General features: G+C 41.5%; 1 protein-coding gene across 1 annotated transcript; it reads left to right on the top strand.

Annotated features, from left to right (window-relative positions):
• The first annotated feature begins 582 nt into the window (after nt 1–582).
• Nucleotides 583–24,230, top strand: LOC134224282 (4-hydroxybutyrate coenzyme A transferase). Its single transcript, XM_062703621.1, has 4 exons — nt 583–1,160; nt 22,350–23,147; nt 23,207–23,473; nt 23,546–24,230. The coding sequence occupies exons 1-4, from the start codon at nt 983–985 to the stop codon at nt 23,731–23,733; spliced, it is 1,431 nt and encodes a 476-aa protein (XP_062559605.1). The 5' UTR covers nt 583–982; the 3' UTR covers nt 23,734–24,230.
• The last annotated feature ends 351 nt before the right edge of the window (nt 24,231–24,581 follow it).

Raw genomic sequence — 24,581 nt, 5'->3', positions numbered from 1 at the left:
TGGCATCCGATACGTGTGTAAACATCCGCAACCGTTAATTCAAATGTATTTTAAATTGGGACCGCGTTTGGCAATCGATTGGAGATGGCGCAAGGATCATTGTTATTGAAAACGCAGCCCAAATGCGGCTGTCAAACGCATTGGCTGCGTTCGACGGTTGTTAATCAGCTGCATCCTTATGTACTGCCGCAATCAGTTGAGTAGATGGCAGTAGTGTGCCAACGTATATCAATTCAAAAGTTTACACAGGAATTTCAATAAAATTTGTTCTAGCTTCAATATCTGTTATCTGTGCCCTATCAGTTCAAAAGTTCACACAAGATTTTCAATAAATTTTTTTCTTGCTTTCTGTGGTATTGTTAAACTTGGACCAGTCTACTCAGTCCTGTAAGGATGAGCTTCCATATTTTCGAACATCGAAAGCTCCGTGTATGCTACGCGGGAGGTAAACTTTATGGCGTACTTTTCAACCATATTCGAAGAGTACGCTGCCATAAAGCTCACCAGTACGGGCTGCGTACTTTGCGCATTTTTCACACATCCACGCGTTTCCATTTATTTTTTGACAATCTTCAATTTTCATTTCAGTCTCTGTGTCGCACTGTGCATGGGATGTTATTTCGTATTGTGGTGTGCCATTCCGTGTCTGTTTTCGTGGTGATAGACGAATCGAGCCAAAATTTGATAGTAGGAAGCAGCAGCAGGTAGGGCAGGCAGAGTGCGGAATCGGTGGAACATCTCGTGTACGGGGGTACGGCAAAGCACGTCACACATTCTCAACCTTCGCCGCGGCAGTTCGCTTCCTGCAAACGTTCCAGACGGCAGCAAAAATACGCTCAGCGAGAACTTCCACCAGTGTCCCGCGTTATCGTCGTCAGCAGGGAATTGAATTTAATTTCAATTAAGGGAATATTGGACTGCAGTAGAAACGGAGTCTGTGATACAGTGCGAAGGACAGTCAATAATAAAATCGGAGTGAAAAATGATGAGTTCTTTGGCTCTGCGTTTTGCGCCGCGGTTCGGAAAATCCGCGGCGTTGGCCAGTTCTACCCAGCAGAAGATTAACACCTACTACACCTACTCGAACCAGATCTCCCAGCCGCTGGAACGGAAACCCACGTACACCACGGCCGAGGAAGCGGTCAAAGTGATAAAATCAGGTAGGTTCGTTAGCTTTTTCCGGTTTTGTTCAAAGTAGGATATTCGCCAAGGAAGTTAACCGGAGTGATGTGTCTTCACAACTCATCACCCGAGTCGTAGCTGCTGTTACGCAATCAGTTATTTTTTGCACTTTTCAATTCGCATAACCCGGAGAGAACCAGCTTTAGGATGAACATCTTGAAAATACTGTTGAGTAACACACAGCACATCATTATCAGCTTTGTTTCACCGAATCACGACCTGACCCGGGGTCAAATGGTTTCGAAATGGGCCGACATGCATTGTGCAGTTGATACATTATTTTGATTGCCCAAGACATAGGGACGATAGGGACAGTGTACTTTGGAATTTCTTGGCGCTTCGTTAATCACTCTCACTAGGGGTTCAAGTCGGGGTCATTCATTAACAACCATTGATCGGTTTTTCGTGCCAGTCAGACGACAGAAATAGCACTAAATCTTGATCTTGAGCAGCATAGTGTTTCCAACGAAGGCCTTGAAAATCATTCGGCTTATAAATAGTCACAACCCGATACGCGTGGAAGCGTATGGCGTAATAACAATATTATCATCAGCAAATGTAGAGAGATAGCAAATATATTATATTAACAATATAGGTCACTTCGCTCTTCCCCATACATCAAAATAGAGACAACCTTTCTAGTGGATACAGCACCATCTGTTATCTGAAATGGTCGATAAACTTGTTTTGGCCATTATCTTCTAAGCGTGTAGATGTGACGTTTCTCCTGAAAATCAATACCAAATTTTCAAAAAGACTTATCTGCTTTTGTAAACAAAGATTCAAACGGCAATTTAACGAATCTGACAGCACTCCCACACGAACCAGCACCATAGCAGAAGCATTCACCTACGTGTTGGTTGGTTTGCGTGGGAGTGCTATCAGATTCGTCGAATCGACGTTTTAATTCTTGGGTTTTTTTAATGGTTAGACATTGAGAGATCAACCCCTTTTAATGACGGCATTTCATCCATTGAACGCAGTAGGAATGACTTCCATAAAGTATTTCACTATTATTACCTTATTTTTGCTGCATTAGATAAAAAAGAAGAGATTTTCATCGAGAAGCATGTTGTTAAATCCGAAAGTGGTGAAGTTTTTGTCTTTTAATGTAGCGCCTACGTTGATTGTTTTTTCTTGTTTTAAATTTTCTTGTTGCATTATGACAGTATATATTTAATTTGATGTGTAGTATCGAGAGCTCCCTGCCAGGCGTGTACTACGTATCTTTTGATGGGCACGAATTTACGTAGCACAGGTAAAATAATAAAAAAAATGCTTTAGGTATTACATCCCACATGATGTATTGTAATGATCAGCAATAAACCCCGCGCCAGGAGGAACTGGTCGCAGTGGCACACTCCAACTGTCCAAACTTCAGAAATCGAGTTTACGCTTCCTGTTGATTGGCCATGTTTATGGTAAACTAACTATTGTCGCGCTTATCTTTTTCTAGAATGCTGCGCCAGTCTTACACTCGCAGGCTCGACTGCGAAGGTAAACGTTAAGATAGCCGCCGTGTTAAAAGATAGGCAGCATTTTCCCGCTCTAAAACAAAACCACGTGCTTTTCGCGAAATGACAGCAGTGTTCAATTGTATTAGTGAGAGACAACCGGAGTCACTGAGTACATGGAGAGTGTTTATCATGGCAAGTGCATACGGTGTGTGAGTTTTTTATTGACTCTGTTGTGTTTAGCGACCGTTGCGATTACCTGAGAAGCAACCACCAGGAAGCCGCAGTATTCTATTTGGTCGGGGTTCAACCAAATTGCACCAAACGCCAACGAAAAATTACCCATTTTTCTGCTCAAACTTTCGTTTAGCAGTTTTAATTGGTCGCAAATCATATAATATATCTCTCAACTCCATAACCGAGGATATAGTACTGCAAATGTACGCTTAATTTTGTATGAAGCTATTTCCGTTTTCCTTGTACGAACAAAATATCACAAGCCAGTCGAAAATCCGCTTGGTGCGGTTTGGCTGAACCCGATCATTTTATCTCGAGATGCAAAAAATAGTAAAAAAAATATCGATTCCACAGTTTTGCCATTCCGTCCATTTCATGAAGGACTCTTGCTATTTAGATTTGACACCACTTACGTCAATTAGGGTTGCGCGAAATTTTAGCGTGTAGTAGTTGCATTTCTGCCACGGGTGGCGCCACATACGCTAAATCATGGGTCGCCAGTATTGCATGAGAGTGAGCTATATTGTTAATATAATATATTTGGAGATAGCGTACGAACTTTTTTAAGTCGTACGAAATGGCGCATCGTGGCCACGCAGTGCGCGATTTGTTGTAAGGATGTAAAATAATAAATCTAACATTGACCTTGAGTAATAAACTAGTCGATTTGAATGAAATTAATATTCTTAAACCGGTTCATCAGTCGTCCTCCACGTTAGTTGCTGCAGTTAGATGGCTCATTTTTTCAATTACCATTATCATGAATTGTACGATCGCTTTCGTTAGGTATTTACCGTGATTACATACAGGAGCGTTTAGAGCGATAAGCTGGTCAAAAGTAATAAATTATGCCTTTGAATGTAGAAGTTGAACTTTAGTGTTATGATTGCAAATAAAAAAGCAGATTCATAAACAAGTATTGGTGCTATTCACGTATGCGAGTAGGTTTTAATTCGTTAGTATTTTTGTTTGATAGTTCTAACGGGTAATATTTTTCTTTTTCTTAATATTGATTTAAATAATCTTAATATTATTGTAAATATTCGGTTTTTGAAAAATTAGTATTATATGGAATATTAACAAAAGTGAATCTATTATCAATTACATAATTACGTAATTTAACAATCGTTCCCATGGAATGACTACATAACAAGTTTGGATTTTCAAAAACAGCGCGTTTGCAGTCAATCGGGTTGTTCAACTTGAGCAATTGGATTAAAAAGGTGGGAATACTGCCTCACCTCATTTATGGACTTTACTATTATAATATACATTCATATGTATTATATAATTCTAGTGTCCGCACATATAATTGGTAATTCAGTGAGCTTACGTTCGCCTCGAATGTATGTTCTATTGCAATCTTGGACGATAGCTGACCATCTACTTCAGCCGTTCACTTTTCTGTATAGTGTAACTGTTGCTATTTTTAATATTATAGCTCCTCTATTCAGCCTATCAAAAACCTTCTCCAAAAATCCCGTTTTAATAACTCGATTGACAATTTATTCTGTAATTGTTCTTCTTCATCTTCTCATTGGCATTACATCCCCCACTGGGACATTGCCACCTCGCATTCAGTAAGCAGTTTGGTTTATTTTATCCTTTAGAATAGTTTGGCAAGGCTGAACTCGTGCCTGCATTCTGCTGCGAATGGACAGATGTGTGGTATTGTACAGATGTAATTTAAAAAATGTTCGTTAAATAATAAAAGCTTTAAAAGTTCATTTAATATTTAACTTTATTTTTCTGCCCCTTCATAATCCAAAAACCAATATAACAATAGAAGAATTTTTTTTTCCTATCTTTTTTTTCTTATTTCTTTATTAAAGAGGCTTGCAGAAAATTTTCCGACCTAACTTCGAAACTTGGTAGAAGAAAACGCCGAATACTATCTTTGTGGGCATATGATGGCCCACCATAGCATCGGCATCTTCTCCAAGATTCAATTGGCAATGTTTAAACAACATTTTAGGAGCTTTCATTTGCAAACGGGTTGAGCAAGAGATAATTATAGTGATTGGAAACATTTCATTAGCTTCCATTTGATGGTCAGTTTTAAAAGTCATATGGCCGATCCTCATGTCCGCAGGTAGTCATCAAGTTATAAGTCTTGGCTTATCTTCTTAACGTTGTTATTGTCTTCTGACAATTAGTGTGGAAGCCAATTTTGAGTAGGAGGGGTTTAAGTAGTATCCGTTTGAACATGTGTAAAAAAGAATTCAAAAACTTGCTTCTTCATTTAAACTGCTATTGTTAGGTAATTTTCTTCCTCTGTTTGATACCGACGGTTGGAATGTTGTCATATATAAAACAAACACAAAAAAAAGGTTTTTTGATCTACCAATTTAGTTGCACTACCTGCTAGTTGTAGTACCTGCAAGGACAAGAGCGATATTGAACGAAGTTCTCTTTTGTCACATGTCCATCATATGGGGTAAAACAGCCAATAGTGGATACCCTAGTAGTACAAATTTACTCTTGCTTCTATTAGGCAAGATAATTTCCAACATATAAATTTCGCGTAATATATAATACGAAGTCCTATAACTCTCCTTTGCACGTTACATACCTACATAAAACATTCAATACGTTTTTCCTTGATATCATCATTCGAAAATCTGACTGAATTTGTTCAATATATAGTATTGTCAGATTTTTTGGATATGATACACTGCGCGGCGTTTGTAATGTTCCCAAATGGGTACTTGCACAAAACTTCACGCGGCGAATGACTGTCGAAAGGTACGGCCGCGCCAAACGATACACCGCAATGCTATTCACCCATAAGAATCAAGTAAACGGGGTGCAGAAAGCGCGGCGGTACCTTTCATGAAGGGTTCGCCGCGTGCAATTTTGAGAAAATCAGGCAATAGACCCTCTCCAATAGCGGAAATAGCGTCAGGAAATCTTGATCAGCTGGCAACAAAAATGGACAAATGTGGAGATGGGTAGATGGCTGTATTCAATTGTCTAACATGTGTCGAACTGTCGAAGCGCCCATGGTTCAAAAAATTGAATTTGGGACGAGACTTAATTCGAACCTGAGAGTCATTTGTATCCATTTTACCTGCCTTGTGTGACACACATACTCATACTCAATTGCGAGCACAGAGAAGCTTTATTACTGTAGAAATGATAATAGAATAAAGTTGAAAAGCAGACCAAGATCCAGTTAAAATGTAGAGCCATAGAAGAAGAAGAAGAGTTACTTGTCATAAGACGAGTTAATACAATCCCATTGAATTCCACCACTTAATTGTATCTTGACAGATACGTATTTCGACCTCAACAGTAAGGCCGTCTTCAGTATCTCGTACTTGACTCGACTCGACTCGAGTCAAGTACGAGACACTGAAGACGGCCTTAGGGTCTGTTCACAAATTACGTAACGCTTCTAGGGGGAGGGGGGAGGTCCAACTTGCGTTATACTTTGTTACACTAAAAGGTGGGGGAGGGGGTGGGTACTACCAAATGTTACGCATAACGCGAATAAAAATTCATTTGAATGTCTTTTTTTTTAATCACTGATTCAAGTAATTGCTGTTTATCGTTATCGTATATTAGTCATTATCGAAATCAAGCATGCTAACATAGCGAGACTGATATGCGTAAAAATACCAAGCGAATATTGTATTTCTCGACACCACAGTTCCGCAAAACTATGTAAATGGTTATGATCGCAAATTCTATTTTCGTTTCTGCTAGCTGCATTCTTGATATCTTTGATTATTAATCATGTGCCGTCCCAATTCTAACAGTGTTCAAAAAATACCAAAACCAAAATGCTTCAGAGAAGGGAAATTTTTTTTCACAGTTACGCGTTACATGGGGGAGGGAGGGGGTACCAAAAATGTTACTTTTTGTTACGAGGGGGAGGGAGGGGGTCAAAAACATGGATTTTTGCGTTACGTAATTTGTGAACAGACCCTTACTGTTGTGGTCGAAATACGTATCTGTCAAGATACAATTAAGTGGTGGAATTCAATGGGATTGTATTAACTCGTCTTATGACAAGTGAAGACATTCCACTAAAAAGCTCAAAATAATTTTCTTATCAAAAAGAAGAGTTAGCTGAAATCGGTCTCGGTAGATAACGAGAAGAAGATAACGAGCAACGATGAAAGAGAGGCAAAAACCTCTTCGAAGCATTACAAGCCATGAAAACAAGTGTTTCGCACTTGTACATGTGCTGGATAGAATCTGATAGGCAATCTCCACCGAAAAGTTTCGATAAAAACGCTTCGTTCCCGTTTTTCTCATTTTTCGATGGGGACCATTACTTACGCACAGCTTTTGTGCCTTGCAACAAAATGACAACTTTCGTGATCATTTTCTAAGGCTCTCATAGATGTATAAAATTCATCCGCAATACAAATTACACATGCTATCAAAGCATTAACCGCCAGAATCTACACGTGGCGGCTAAATTTTTCAAAAATATCAAAGCAGCTTGTTTGCTTGGAGGTATGTTTTTCTTAGCGCAACCGACTTTTGTTCAATTCTGATACACATACACCCAATATTTTTTTTACACGGTTGGTATTCTTTAATTTCCCGGTCAACCTGATTTTTCACAGCTTTTTAAATACCACCTGAATTTTCTTTGATTTTTTGTGATTTTTTTCATGGGGTTAACTCATAGTTTCATCAACGCAGAAGGTCGTAATCAACTAAACCCACCCGTGTAAAAAAAGAACCGGGTGTAGTTCGGTAAAGAGGAAAGGGTGTGAAATGTTGCCAAAGCAGATTCGATGGATACGGGGAATTTACTGATATCCCATTGTTATTAGCTGGTTATGGAAAAACGTCTCGCAAGGGCAGCTGTTGTATAATTGGTAATACGTCCGTGTACTTAATGTAGTGTTACCAAACGTACTCTTTTTGAGGCAGAAAAATTACGTGCTCTTCTTTTTCGGAGAAAAAGGTAATATGCACTCTCTTTAAATATTGTTAGTATCAATTTAATTTTCAAACTTAATATTGCAAAGTAAATCCATTTTCCTTATTATTATTATTTATTCAGACTAAGGCCGTAGTGGCCTGTGCTGCACATAAAAGTCTTCTCCATTCAGCTCGGTCCATGGCTGCACTTCGCCAACCACGCAGTCTGCAGAGGGTCCGCAAATCGTCCTCCACCTGATCGATCCACCTGGCCCGCTGCGCACCTCGATTTCTTTGCCCCGTCGGATCGTTGTCAAGAACCATTTTCACCGGGTTACTGTCCGACATTCTGGCTACGTGCCCGGCCCACCGCAGTCGTCCGATTTTCGCGGTGTGAACGATGGATGGTTCTCCCGGCAGCTCATGCAACTCGTGGTTCATTCGCCTCCTCCACGTACCGTCCGCCATCTGCACCCCACCATAGATGGTACGCAGCACTTTCCTTTCGAAAACTCCATGTGCGCGTTGGTCCTCCACGAGCATCGTCCAGGTCTCGTATCCGTAGAGAACTACCGGTTTAATAAGCGTTTTGTAGATAGTCAGTTTGGTACGGCTCTATTCGATCTACTCTCTACTCTAAACTCTATTCGATCGGAGCGTCTGGCGGAGTCCAAAGTACGTACGATTTCCAGCCACTATGCGTCTTCGAATTTCTCTGCTGGTATCGTTATCGGCGGTCACCAGAGAGCCCAAGTACACGAATTCTTCAATCACCTCGATTTCGTCACCACCGATAGAAACTCGTGGTGGGTGGCTTACATTGACCTCTCTTGAGCCTCTTCCTATCATGTATATCGTCTTCGACGTGTTGATGACTAGTCCAATCCGTTTAGCTTGGCTTTTCAGTCTGATGTACACACTCAGTTTTTAATTCTTCAGCTCGGCAAAAATCCGCACAGCCGTCTGCCCAGCAAAATAAAAACTGATATCCCGGCAAAAATGACGTTTGTTAGCTGATTTTCGGCAAATTGTTTGCTGATTTTCAGCAATTTTGACAGAAATCTCGGCAAAAAACATGTTTGCTGGGGCACGGCTGTGCGAAACTCGGTAAAAGTTCAACATTTTGCTGAGATCCCGGTAAAAAAAATTAAGTGTGTAGGCTTCCTCCATCCTCTCAAAGTTACATGCCATGATATCAATATCGTCGGCGAAACTAAATAACTGGACGGACTTCGTGTCCGTACCACTCGTGTCAATCCCTGCCCTTCGTATTACTCCCTCCAAAGCGATGTTGAATAGCAGACACGAAAGACCATCACCTTGCCGTAACCCTCTGCGCGTTTCAAAGGGACTCGAGAATGGCCCTGAAACTCGAACTACGCACATCACCTGATCCACTGTCGCTTTGATCAACCGTATCAGTTTATCCGGAAATTCGTGTTCGTGCATTAGCTGCCATAGCTGGTCCCGATCGATTCTATCATATGCGGCTTTGAAGTCGATGAATAGATGATGTGTGGAAACTAGGGCTTCCATTCCCGAATTTCCCGGTAAATGAACATACGAAAATATTTTGTAATAATTGTCTTATTTTTTTTAATTTGATGATAACGGATTTTGGGCTATCAATAACATTTTTTTACTAGCTTTATCTCACTATTTATTTCACTTTTGAAGTTTAAGAATTTAAGTTATAACTGAAAATGTTACAGAATCATACGTTGTATTCCAACACGTGATGAAGAGAGGCGAGACAAAGAACCAGTTTGTATCTATCATTTGTTTATTCAGTAGGTTCAAACGTCGGTAAGCGTTGTGAAGTCGAATTAAAAATGTATTGTCTGTGGTGAAATAGCAGAGCTAATAATGTTCGCAAATACTGAGGCAATCCCGGATAAAAAATACAATAGAGTAACAATAAAATATCATAAAAATACAATACAACTTATTGATGAACATTAAATTCTATTGTTTTTATATCATACCACAGATAACAGATATTTAGGCTAGAACAAATTTTATTGAAAATCCTGTGTAAACGTTTGAATTGATATACGTTGGCCAACTACTGCCATCTACTCAACTGATTGCGGCAGTACACACGGACGCAGCTGATTAACAACCGTCGAATGCAGCCACTGCATTTGACAGCCGCATTCGGGCTGCGTTTTCAATAACAATGATCATTGCGCCATCTCCAATCGATTGCCAAACGCGGTCCCAATTTGAAATACTTTTGAATTAACGGTTGCGGATCTTTACACACGTATTGGATGCCAGCCTCAATATCTGTTATCTGTGATCATACCAATTAAAGTTGCATATTGTTGTTCCAATAGACGTACAATAAATTCTATTGCCGGTAAAATATTGGCAATAAAATTACAGTAAAGTCAATTGTAATGGCAAAAATTTGTTCGAGAAAAATACGATTTTTCTATTGTAAAGATACATAACAACCCCTATTTTCTATTGTAAAAGTGCCATTTACAATAGGCTTAATGGAGGAAAACAATATCCTTTAATGTTATTCTATTGTGAGCCACAATAGAGTTTACCGTAATTACTATTAATTTCAGCGTACTGTTACAATAATTTCTATTGTAATTCTTTTGGAATTTTTTATTAGGGGTAGCAGTGACCGCTTTGACTGGTTTGTCCTAGGACTAGCTAGCCTTCAGATCTTCATCTAGATCTTCAATCCTTTCTGATTTAATTCCCGATATATAGGGAAACGGTTTGCCACTTCATCTCATAGCTCCTATTTCCATCCCATCAAACACAAAGCAATGGAAAGGAATTTGGTTTGTTTATTATTTTTGTGATTTTTTTCAGCAGTGAGCACGCATGTTGATAAAAAGAAGCGACGAATTTGGTGCCGTATTTCTTTGTTTAGCGATGAGATGGATATATGTACAATGAGATGGAGATCGGAACATTTCCCCTATTTATAATATTGGTGGGCTAACAGATCTTGATGGAAAAACAGATTTTATGTCTTTAGTATGCGATCATTACAACTGACTTACATCAAATACTCGCAAAACTTTTGCAAATTGATGCGTTTTAGGTGCTGTTCGTCATTTTAAGCAAAGTTTGACTGAAAAAAATCTTATAGTCAGGATCATTAAAGTACGACAATCAAGCACTCGCCTGAAAGCTCTTTTTTATTTCGAATGGAAGAATTCTCATTTCAAATATTTCGTTCATGCTGCTTTAAATACACAACGTGTTCAAGTGGACGTACATGAATAAAAATGGTTTATCCTTCAAAGTTGACCAGAAGATTCTATGCACTAAAAGTCGTTGAGTATAAGAATAGTTCATGTTAGGAATATTTTGGCGATAATAGAAGAGAATCTCTAGAAGCCGTCGTTGTCCAAAAACTGGAAAAAATGCGGATACAACCTGAAAAAGTTTTTTTTAAAAATATGGAAAAGTAGCACATAGTAGAACCACAGATAACAGATATTTAAGCTAGAACAAATTTTATTGGAAATCTTGTGTAAACTTTTGAAATGATATACGTTGACTCACTACTGCCATCTACTCAACTGATTGCGGAAGTACATACGGACGCAACTGATAAGTTACCGTCGAACGCAGCCAATACGTTTGACATTTATATTTAGGCTGCGTTTTACACAGTAATGATCATCGCGCCATCTCCAAACGATTGCCAAACGTGTTCGAAATGTTGGATGCATTTGAATCAACGGTTGCGGTTATTTACACACGTATGGTATACCAGCCTAAATATCTGTTATCTGTGGTAGAACTCATCAGGACACTGCAGATCTTACTCTTGATCCAGAGCAGATGCTGATGCTTATGACATGGCGAACGTTTTTTAGAAGGAATAAACGCTTTTCGAACTGAACAAAAACTTTCTCAGGCTTTCAACAACTCTTTCATTATTTGAGGACAATATAGTAAGCCTCTCTGATGTCGAATGTATTCAAAATCATATTTTATGACAAAATTTAAACTACGATTTTGAATTAGTTTTGGGTTTTTTTATTTCTCGGGATCCCGGAAATCCCGGGAAATTATTATTTCATTTACCGTTTCCCGGGAAGTTGATTCCCGGGAGAAATGGAAGCCCTAGTGGAAACGTTGTATTCGCGGCATTTCTGCAGTACTTGGCGAATGGCGAACACCTGGTCCGTGGTGGTGCTTTCGCCCATAAAACCCGCCTGGTACTGCCCCACAAACTCCCTTGCAATTGATGCTAGTCGACGGCAAAAAATTTGGAAGAGTACCTTGTAGGCTGCGATCAGCAATGTGATTGCGCGGTAGTTGCTACAATCCAGCTTATCGCCCTTTTTGTAGATGGGACACACGACACCTTCCATCCACTCCTGCGGCAAGACTTCCTCCTCCCAAATATTGGTAATGACCCAGTGCAGCGCTCTAGCCAGTGCCTCACCACCGTGTTTAAATAGCTCTCCTGGTAGTTGTTCAACCCCAGAAGCTTTGTTGTTCTTCAGTCGGCCAATTTCCTACTGGATTTATATTCGTGCCTCGTGGATTATATCGTACCTCGTTCGCCCTCGTGTGGTGTTGCAGCAATCTCGCCCATTCTGCATTCTTCTCTTCCACTAACTGCTCACATTCGCCGTCATACCAGTCGTTTCTCTGATCCGGGGACACCGTGCCAAGTGCAGGGGTTGCGGTGCTACCAATGGCGGATCGAATATCTCTCCAGACATCTTCAAGAGACGCTGCGCCTAGCAGCTCTTCAGTTTGTAGTGCCACTTCCAGCTGCTGCGCGTATTCTTGGGCTAGTCTACCGTCTTGTAGCCGCCCAATGTTAAGTCGCGGCGTCCGACTTCGACGCGTGTTGTACACCGTCGAGAGCTTTGAGCGCAGGCATACTGCAACGAGGTAGTGCTCGGATTCAATATTCGCACTGCGGTAACTGCGGATGTGCGTGATGTTGGAGAAGAATTTTCTGTCGATTAGAACGTGGTTGATTTGGTTTTCCGTTTCTTGGTTAGGTGATATCCATGTGGCCTTGTGGATATTTTTGCGGGGAAAGAAGGTGCTTCGGACTACCATTCCGCGGGAGGCTGCGAAGTTTATTCATCGTTGGCCGTAGTCATTCGATACGGCGTGCAGACTATCCGGTCCAATGACCGGTCTATACATCTCCTCCCTTCCTACCTGTGCGCCGATGACGATTTTGACGTCCCGCAGTGGACATCCATCGTATGTCTGCTCCAGCTGTGCGTAGAACGCTTCTTTCTCGTCGTCGGGTCTCCCTTCGTGAGGGCAGTGTACGTTGATGATGCTATAGTTGAAGAAACGGCCTTTTATCCTCAGCTCGCACATCCTTGCGTTGATTGGATGCTACCCAATCACACGTTGGCGCATCTTACCCAGCACTATGGATCCGGTTCCCAGTTCGTTGGTGGTGCCACAGCTTTGGTAGAAGGTAGCCGCTCGATGCCCGCTTTTCCACACTTTCTGTCCTGTCCAGCAAATCTCCTGCAGCGCCACGACGTCGAAGTTGCGGGGATGTAATTCATCGTAGATCATCCTGTCGCAACCTGCGAAACCTAGCGACTCGCAGTTCCATGTTCCAAGCTTCCAATCGTGATCCTTTATTCGTCGCCTAGGTCTTTGCCGATTATATTGAGTCGCATTATCTCTTATATTGTTCGTAATTAGTGGTTTTCCAGGCGGCTTATTCGGCCTGCGCAAACCTCCTGTCTCGTCGGAGGGCCGTCGTGTCAGGTCTGTTTTGTGTCCCACCTGACACCAGGACTTGGGCTTGTGCGCTTTGAGCGGCACACGGTCGCTTTGCGGATACATGCAGCTTTTTATAGGGATTAGACAGGGCCCACTGTCAAACCCCACCACATTCTTGGCAAGGCCCACAACTCGCAGATGGCCTGGGAAGAGATCGTCAAGCCCTTGGACATAGTCCCTGCTGCCCCCGATGACCATCCCGTTGCCGTTTTATAAACTCTTTCGGCATAACAGTCCCATGGCAATTTTTTATCAAAGAAATAGCCGTTGAAATTTTAAAAAAAATCTATCATATGAGCTGTAACCTATTCAAAACTTTCCACTAACATTCTTTATTTCTATACGTTGTAACATGAATATTAAATATTTGGTAATCATATTTTTGCTTCAAAAAAACACTTTAAATTTTGTTTGACAATAACAGCAAGCATTATTAGGCTTATTAAAAAAACAACAACCAAAAAGCCACATGCGACATTGAGGCAATGTTTATGATGTAACCATTTTATTATCAGCTTTGCTTTCAACACACAGTATCGCGACTTGACCCGTGAACGAACGATTTCGACTGGGGTCGATGTGCAGTGCATTGTGCGCTTCTGATAGGGAAGACCTTTGCTCGATTGCGTTCATCTTCGAAGCACAATGTACTTTGAAATTCATTGTTATTTTGGTGATAAAACTGAACTAAATAAACATCCAGTTAATCAAAACTCTGATTTTGGTAAAATCAGTTTGGTAAACGAATTCGAATTTTTTTTCGCATTTTTTTCGCACTTATTGTTATATATTGATTATAATCGCCACATTTTAATAACTTTTCAATCGTTACTTTTTGTATTTTTCTGTGGACTATATCAAGTATCCTACATGGTAATTTAGTCGATCTAGTCAATCATTTAAATATTTTAAAAGTGCATTTTTTTCGATGGTTTTCGCAAAAAATCGCCTCGTATCCGTAGAACATTTTTATCTCATGCTCTATACTTTATTCATTTTTTTATAACGAAAGTTTTAGAACAGATTGAAAAAAATGTAACGGTACAGAAATATTAAAGTTTTAGCACAGACACACAGACATAACACTTATAAAATTCTCATCGTTCACTGATTAACTGGGTAATTTAAAAAACCATTAGTTGGCCCCGTTTTAATAGTTTTTCGATCTGTTTTCGAGAAAAAAATTGACGGATACACATGATATCCAAATGGTTCTAGAGGTCATACTTACTTGATGGGCTACAGCTCTTCGATGAACCTACGCCGAATGGAGTATCCTTCTCCACTGGACTCGATCCTGGGCCAATCGCTTCCAGTCGCCCTGAACATTGAGCGCCCTCAGGTCCTCTTCAACTGCAAAAAATCATCGTGTACGCGGCCTTCCACGAAGCCTGCGGCCTCTTCCGGGTTCTCTACTAAATATTATCTTCGCTTGACGTTCTTCCGGCATACGAACAACGTGACCAGCCCACCGTAGTCTGCTGTGTTGTATAAGCTTAATAATATCCAGCCCTTTATACACCTGGTACAATTCGTGATTCATGCGACGCCGCCAGATACCGTTCTCCTGTTTACCGCCGAGTATTGTCCGCAGCACCTCACGCTCAAACACTCCGAGAGCTCTCCGATCAGCCTCCTTTAACGTCCATGTCTCATGGCCGTATAAAGCCACCGGAAGAATCAGAGTAGTATACAGCGCGAGTTTTGTTTTCGTTTGCAGACTACGGGACTTAAGCTGGTTACGAAGTCCGTAGTAAGCCCTATTTGCAGCTGCAATACGCCTTTTCACCTCGCGGGTAACATCATTATCGCACGTCACTAATGTTCCAAGATACAAAAATTCTTCTACTACTTCAAATTTTTCACCATCCAGCACTATTTCGCTACCACCACCACTAATGAACCCACGTTGATTGCCAGCGACCATGTACTTCGTTTTGCTGGTATTGATCGTGAGTCCAATCCTCGCTGTCTCCCTCTTAAAAGGCGCAAAAGCCTCTTCCACGGCACGGCGATCAATTCCGATAATATCGATATCGTCCGCAAATCCCAGGAGCATATGCGATTTTGTGATAATGGTACCGCTTCTTTGCACACCAGCTCTCCTAATCGCTCCCTCGAGCGCTATATTGAACAGTAGGTTAGAGAGTGCATCACCCTGCTTTAATCCATCTAAGGTAACAAATGACGTCGATATTTCATTCGCAACCCTTACACTTGATTTCGATCCGTCCAACGTTATACGAATCAGCCGTATCAGTTTCGCCAGAAAACCATGTTCAAGCATAATTTGCCATAATTCATTCCGTTTCACTGAATCGTACGCTGCCTTGAAATCAATAAACAGATGATGTGTCTGCAAGTTGTACTCCCGGAATTTATCAAGGATTTGTCTCAGGGTAAACATTTGATCCGTCGTTGATCGGCCCTCACAAAAACCAGCTTGGTATTCGCCGACGAAGGACTCTTCAAGCGGTCTCAATGTGTTGAACAGAATACGGGACATAATTTTGTACGCCGAATCAAGGAGGATTATTCCTCTGTAATTGGCGCACTCCAGTCTGTGCCCTTTCTTAAAGAGAGGCAAATGAGGCCGTCCAACCAGCTAGCAGGCATTTCCTCGTCTTCCCATATTTTCGACATAATATGGTGCAGAACTTCATAAAGCTGCTCACTGCCATGTTTGAGAAGTTCAGCCGGGAGCTGGTCCTTCCCCGCAGCCTTATTGTTTTTCAGCTCCTTAACAGCTTTTTTAACCTCATCTAGTGTTGGCGACTCCACAGCTTGTCCATCGTCGCTAATATTTATTCTGTTCACCGATGCACCGTCACTTCCTCCATTCAACAAAGTCTCGAAGTGTTGCTTCCACCTGGCAGCCACTTCAGTTTTATCTGTCAGCTAATTCCCTTGTTGGTCGTTGCACATGACGGGAGATGGCGCTTTCTTTCTCCGCACGCCATTGACAGACTCATAAAACCTCCGCATATCGTTCTGCTCCATTTTTTCCTGCGCCTCACCAATCACTTGTTCTTCGTACTCTTTTTTCTTCCTGCGGTGGGTTCGTTTTTCGGCTGCTCTTGCTTCCTTGTACCGATCTCTATTCGATCGGGTATCTGACACCAACATCCGGCTTGTGGCAACGTTCTTCTCGTCTGTCACTCTCTGACACTCCACATCGAACCAACCCGTCCTGGGTCGCCTCTGTGCAGTGCCTACCATTTCTCGTGCTGTTGTGCTCACCGCTCCATGGATCGACTCCCATAGGTCGTTGGTGTTGTCGCTAACGTTGATTGCACTTATCCGTTCGTCGAGCTTCTGGCGGTACTCAGCCGATACTCCTTCCGCCGACAATCGCTGGATATTGTAACGCATCGTTCGCTGTGATCTTTCGTTCGATACAGTTGACAACCGTGATCGAATTTTACTGACAACGAGGTAGTGATCAGAGTCAATGTTCGGACCTCTGAATGTCCGCACATCGATAACATCCGAGAAATGGCGCCCATCCACCAGAACATGGTCTATCTGGTTGCAAGTTTCACCATTTGGGTGTCTCCAGGTTTGGGACGGAAAAAGTCCTCTCTACCGACCTGAGCGTTAGCGTCTCCGATAACAATTTTCACGTCATGCTTTGGGTACTCTCCATAGGCTTTATCAAGACATTCGTAAAACGTGTCCTTCACGTCGTCGGATTTATCGTTTGTCGGTGCGTAATCGTTGATTAGGCTGTAATTGAAGAATTTGCCCCGTATCCTCAACACACAGATTCGTTCGCTAATGGGTTTCCACCGCATCACTCGCTTCATCTGCTTGCCCATCACTACGAAACCAACTCCATGCTCTGCTTTTTCACCGCCGCTGTGATAGATGTTATACTTGAATGCAGTATTGGTCGTGGGGTCCACGGCACGGAATTCACGTTCTCCGGATCTAGGCCATCGGACTTCTTGAATAGCAGCCACGTTCACTCCAACCTTCGGCAGTTCACGAGCCAGAAGGCTCACTCGTCCATGGTCATTTAGGGTCCTGACATTCCAGGTACCGAGTTTCCAATCATAGTCCTTATTTCGTTGCCGGGTCGGTTGCCAAAAATAACGTTCTCTTTTTCTTCTATCTCCATTTTTCGTGGTATTTGAGAGGCTTCAATAAGCTACCTTACCGGGGTCGCGTTACCTACATCACGATGATGGGGCTGCCACCCACTGATACAGCATTTCGTTAATCAGCCGCTGGGTACCAGGCAGACGCTGTTTGAGCCGCACCTCCTGGTGAACAGACGCTCGAGGCGTACCTTCTCACTCTAGCTGATGTCAGAAGAACAACAATGCCCAGGCTGCACTACCAGCTAAGTACACAACCCTTAGCTGGCGGTCTTTTGTCATCGGACGACCCGTGGAAGCATGAGATAGGGACTTGTGGGGACCAGAGCTCTGTTGGGCGCTCCTTCCTTGATGTCAACCCACCATTTTGCAGCCCTCTAGAGGTCATATTACTGCATAATACCAACCGTATTACCATGTATGATACTTATTGAATTATTTAATGATTGAAAAAGTGAATAAAATTTAAAATGTGGCAAATTAACCAATATATTACTACAATTTTTTTTTTAAATCGCTTTGTCGGAACCTTTAAACTGTTTTTTGGGTTGTTCTACAGAAACGCTCCAGATGTAAAAATCATTTATTTAAGAGTTGAGCACCAGGACTTTCCGAACATAGTGTTTTTTTTAGGGACACTCTAATGCTACGTACACACCAGTCAAGCAGTTCGACGAACATTGACTCCACCCCCAAGAAAACGCTTCGGTTGCTGCTTTGTTGGAACGTGTGTGAAGTTGTTCGAACAACCATTTGACAGTTGGCGGCTCGGTTGGGAAAAATTAAAACGGTTTGATTTTGGTTTGAGTTGTCGGGGGTGGAGTCAAGGTTCGCCGAACATGTTTGAGCATTTGTAGTGAAGTTGCACAAACTCCCATATATTTTTTGATGGTTGGTGCTCAAGTTGTCGCTTCGGTCGTTCGTGTGTGATATTGTTGGTCGAATAAATTGATTGTTCGTGTCGGTGTTGATAAAAATTGATGAATGTTTGAATAAACGGGAGGTGGAGTCAATGTTGGTCGAACTGCTTGACCGTGTGTACGTTAGGTAATATAGAAATCATTCAAGAATTGGCGATCGATTGCACATGCCAACAAAAACCTTGAGCAATAAATCGATAATCCTTGTGAGCATTTTTATCAGAGATCTTGTGAATCACACAACTTTAATTTCGACAGAAAGAAAGTGAGTATTGCTGTTATCAATAACTATTTTTCCCAGCATGTAATCAATATTGTCAAAAATAATGCAATACATTAGGAGAAAGTAACGAAATCTACATTATCGTTTAGCAATCTAAATTGCCAATTATGAACTTGAATCGACAAGTTTGTCTTCCATCCTAGTCACTTCAGTCGATTGCGGCGAACTGGGTGATCTGGTAAACAAATGAAGATTATAAAAATCATTTTCCTTCTTTTTGTAGAAGAGCCCGATAAAGAAAAAACCGAATCTAGAAAAAATGTCTATCGCACCTATTATAGAACTCTGTACATTTTGCCTAATGAGCAAAGGCGTAGAATTGCTAATTCGGAGATGGCGAGTTCGATTCTCGATCTGGTCCAGGAAAAATTCTTGACACTCCGGGCATAGTGGCCATTGTACTTGCCACACAAGATACATAAACATGCAACTGCGGGAGTAGAAAAGCTTCCATTCAATAACTGAGGAAATGCTAATAGAATACGAAGTTGAAAAACAGGCCAAATTCCAGTTGGAATCTAGAGCCATAAAAAAAGAAGACATTGCGATCTAAATGCTGGTCGTAGCTTAGAGGACAGTGGTTCAGCAAAAAATTAAACATTATACTGCGTGAGCGTGAAGTCACACCTTACCTAAATTCATGGATCTTGCAGGTAGAGGAGTGTAAGTCGCAAAAAGCATTTTTCGTCTATTCTCCTCTCTTTGATGATTTCCACTGCAAGTCTAGTCTCTGTATGTATTGCAATAGCGTTCATTGTATTTGTATGGTTTCTCACGTACCCTTCTTCTTCTTCTTCTTCTTCTTATTGGCATTACATCCCCACACTAGGACAGAGCCGCCTCGCAGCTTAGTGTTCATTAAGCGCTTCCACAGTTATTAACTGCGAGGTTTCAAAGCCAAGTTACCATTTTTGCATTCGTATATCATGAGGCTAACACGAAGATACTTTTATGCCCAGGGAAGTCGAGACGATTTCATATCCGAAAATTGCCTAGACCGGCACCGGGAATCGAACCCAGCCACCCTCAGCATGGTCTTGCTTTGTAGCCGCGCGTCTTACCGCACGGCTAAGGAGGCCTCTCACGTACTCACTCAAGAATTCATAAACCTATCGCCTCGGTTGAATTTCAGTTTCAGGAAAGTGTGCCGAAGCGTAATATCCTGTTGGGAATGACTGTCCGTTTCCTAATTATTATAAACGTGTAATAACACACGTAGATTGGAATTGATAGGTAGATGTAAATTAATAAGTCATCATATAGAAGAAGACATTTCAAAATTTGCAAATGCGCCATCCAGATGATCCAGTCCAGTCTAGAACTTCCAGTTTAAAAATGGGCAATAAACAAAGCAATACAGCTGCCATACCATAATCTTATCTATGGTAAACCAAAAAAAATGGTCATGTGGAGCTTAGGTAAGGTGGAACGACACTACGTATCGGAGTATGCACGAGCGGCGATAATCAACACACGAGAACAATTAATTAGCAGAGTTCCAACCTTCTTGCTCAACGCTCAAGGATGCTCGCATACCAAAAATTTTCGCTGGGAATCGTTATGCGTAAACAAGAAACAGACTGTAGCGCGATAACCAATCATTTTTCGCACACCGGCCAAAACGAAAAAGTGCTATCCCTCATCTTTGAGCCTAACTCATAACGTCAATAATGTCAACCTTCAATATCGTCATACACCCACAAAACAAATCATATGAAAAGATTGGATCAATTGTAAATCGAAATGCTCGCATCACTTTCTATTTGGTTTGGCTAGATACCCTTGCAAAGATTTTCTTGTTTAAGGCGATGGATGACCAAAAATAATCTTTCTATTAGCTGGCGTCGATCATAAATTTTTCATATTCATATTCATCTGTAATTCTTCCTAGCCTCATTTGATTTGTTTTCCGTTCAGAATAATTAAACATAAATAATTGTGCATCGAAGAATACTCTCCGCACTTTGAACCGTCCGTAAAGGGACAGCCGTTATCAATTTGTTTACTATACAGTAAATATGAAACAAATATAGCTAGGGAAAAGGACCATTTGGACAGCATTTTCTATTTCCGTCCATAAACGTTTATAACTCAGCTGCGTTCCGAACCGAACATATACCTCGATTTTTTGCTCGCCCTGTACCAGAAACTAAGGGAATTGGTTATAATGTGCCCGTGTAGTATACATTGCGGACGGGAATATGGGGGGCTACCCAAATGGTCCGATACCCTCTTGGTAAATGACTGTTTTATTGGATTACTTTACTAACTTGATTCGTCTTGGAACAGGTTGAGCAGAGAATATCTGTTTAGTTTAGATGCCAATGTTACATACAATCGTTTATTCTAGTTATTGGAATATTATTCAATTTGTTATGGACATTTACCTCAATACTAGGGAACGTCAATAAATTACATAACACTTGGAAGGAGGATGACGATTCATACTTAATTTGGAAAGGGTTCATATAAAAAGTGTGCCAGGAAATCGCCATATTTACGTTACATAATTAATGGATCATCCCTCAGGTCGGCTATTATCATCGCCAATAACTCATGCGAGTCATGCTGATTAGGTAGCAATAGCAACTAGATGTCGAAGAAGCTAAGCTTCATTTCCAATCAATTACAGTCAATCCAAAGAGCATGTAGGGCAGATAGCTTACCTAATCTAGCCAATGTACTGATTATGCCTACGTGAGAACGTGTGCACGTGCTTGTTGAGGTAAAAATACGACCTAATCACTGCAACAGGGCCTGTCATAGGCAATAAAACTCCTTTTTGTTGTGAATAGGAATACCCTTGATGAGAAATGCGCGGTAATAACGTTATTTAATCTTCCCATCAACGAACAAATGACGCTAAATAGCTAATAATTGTAGTGGTATTTCATTTATTTCAACCCATCATGCCAGTGCCAGTGTGATCTGAAACCAAACAGTTCATTCGTCTTTTTAATACTTTGTCATTTTACCAGGGAGGTGTGTTGAACGCGGAACTGTGCAATGAATGAGAATTGGTTCGCGAGTTGGTGCAAATTAAGCTAACGAGCACCACCAGAGCATATGCGTATTCGATGAGAGCTGATAACTTTATATAAAAGTCCTATGTCAGGTGGAAATGCTGCGACGAAATATTTTATGCGGTTACCAATAATCGATTTTAGCACGCATGTCCTACTTTTTGGGACTTACGTGGACTGCTAAATTTCAATGGATGGATTCAATTGTCCTAAATTCGAAGATAAAGATGCGTGTAGGATGATGAATATGCCGAATGCTGCGAAATAGATAAAACACAAGTGTGGCCTCCTGACGAGGATAGAAATAGAATGTGATGAAGTATTTGCGTCAAACTCGTGGCCATAATCATTAAATGATTAGCATCACTCGGGACAACAACTTTCTTTTTTTCTAACTCAACTACTTTCCTTTAGAAACTCGACCGATCTTCACCACAATTCTATACAAAGAGTTTTTCCAACTTTAGTCTTTTTCAATAATATATGTAACATATTTTTTTTATCTATTTCAGGCGATGTGGTCTTCGTGCAAGGAGCTGCCGCTACCCCGATCCACCTGTTGGATGCCATGACCAAGCATGGCAAGGAGAACAACCTCCGCGATATCACGGTGGTCCACATGCACACCGAAGGCCCGGCTTCGTACTGCGCCCCCGAGCTGAAGGACATCTTCCGGTCCAAGTCGACCTTCATGGGTGGTAACGTACGGGCTGCCGTCGCCGATGGCCGAGGCGATGCCATCCCGATTTTCCTGCACGAAATCCCAATCCTCTTCCGGCGAAAGCTGATTCAACCGGACGTGGCTATCATTTCGGCTTCCCCACCGGACAATCACGGATACGCAACGTTGGGAACGAGCGTTGATTGCGTCCGCGCTGCTTTGGAAAACTCCAAGGTCATCATTGCCCAGGTCAACAAGCAGATGCCGCGTACTTTCGGAGACTCAATCATTCACGAATCACACTTCGATGCTGCCGTCAACGTTGACATTCCTCTGCCTGAGCACGGTGGTAAGGGAATGAGCGAAACGGAAACCAAAATCGGTAAACTGATTGCCGAGAATCTGGTCGAAGATGGTGCCACGCTGCAAATGGGCATCGGTAACATTCCGGACGCTGTGCTGAATGCACTGCACAACCACAAAGATCTCGGCATCCACTCCGAGATGTTCGCCGGAGGTGTTGTGGATCTAGTTAATAAGGGCTGTGTCACTAACGATAAGAAAGTCATCCATCGAGGCCGTATCGTAGGATCTTTCCTGATCGGAACGAAGAAGCTTTACGACTTTGTTGATAACAATCCTTTCATTGGTAAATCCTAACAAATTTGTTACCCAAGCACTTGTCTCATAAATGTGTTTTCTTCCCAGAAATGCTCGAAATCAACTACGTCAACAATGTCGGCGTTGTCGCAAAGAACCCCAAGATGACCGCCATCAACTCTGCCATCGAAGTGGATCTGACCGGTCAGGTGTGTGCCGACTCCATCGGAACTCGCATGTATTCCGGTTTTGGCGGTCAAGTCGACTTCATTCGTGGTGCTGCGGAAGGCTTCGACGGCAAGGGCAAACCTATCATTGCACTGCCTTCAGTAACCAACAAGGGACAAAGCAAGATCGTGCCAACGCTAAAACTTGGTAAGATTCGACAGCATACCATTCATTGTTTTGAAAACCCTTTTTTATTGATGTTGATTCTTTTCATCACAGGCGCCGGAGTCGTTACATCCAGAGCCCATGTGCATTACGTAGTCACCGAATACGGCATCGCTTATCTCTTCGGAAAAACGTTACGCCAGCGTGCGTACGAGCTGATCCAGATCGCTCACCCGGATCACCGCGAAGCGCTCGAGAAGGCTGCATTTGAACGGCTGAAGACAATGCCATCTCCCAACTAAGTATGTTAAGCACAAACGTGGATGATATTCGTTCAAAACGAGCCTTTACCCTGTTTTTAAGATAGATATTCATACCGAAGACTCGGATCAACCTTTGTTTTATCAGGGATTTAAAGTACATCATTGTAGACTTGTTGTCGGCGGTGCGTGTTTCCAGTTTCGGAACTTAGAAGTTCTTGTTTATGTGTTTGTTTTACGGAAAGAACCATTTTAATTGCATTATAAGTCAAACCTAAGTAAAGCCGTAGTTGATCAGTAAATGCTTAAAGTTTGTAGGAGTTCTCAATACTAGAAGCGACAAAAATACAAATAAACCATCTATCTCCGAAACGTGCATTGCATAATATTAAGTACTACATTGTAATCACACATCGCGCAGAGTAAAATTCGATCACCTTGGAGCAGCACTTGCGTACTGCCATCAGTAGAATATCATGTGAAAAATTAAGCTACGTAATAAAAAGCTACTATGAGTACAACGTGATTATGCTAAACAATGTATTTCTTCAATGAAAATAATATTGAGAAAATCATTCAAAGATAGGCCTGGTCATTTTATTTGTATCTTCCTTTCAACAAAACTTTCATTAAGTCACTCTAGATCTAGACTATTGCTTTTCCTAATAGTCTATTCGTGTTACAAACATTCTAACTTCATAAATAATTGATATCAAATAAGATCTAGTTTTACTGGGTATAATGTATATGACGTTTCATATCACTATACTCTTGATGATGTGATAAAGTTCGTTTTTAGAATAGGTTCTTAAATCTCACATATTGAGATTTTGAAACACTGCCTTGCCTATTCGACTGGTAATAATTAATTGAATAATAACAAAAAAAAC

This window comes from Armigeres subalbatus, chromosome 1, assembly GCF_024139115.2.
Source record: "Armigeres subalbatus isolate Guangzhou_Male chromosome 1, GZ_Asu_2, whole genome shotgun sequence".
NCBI classification, from domain to species: Eukaryota; Metazoa; Arthropoda; class Insecta; order Diptera; family Culicidae; genus Armigeres; species Armigeres subalbatus.
Note: the sequence above shows the minus strand (reverse complement) of the source record. Positions and strands in the feature narration are given on the sequence as shown.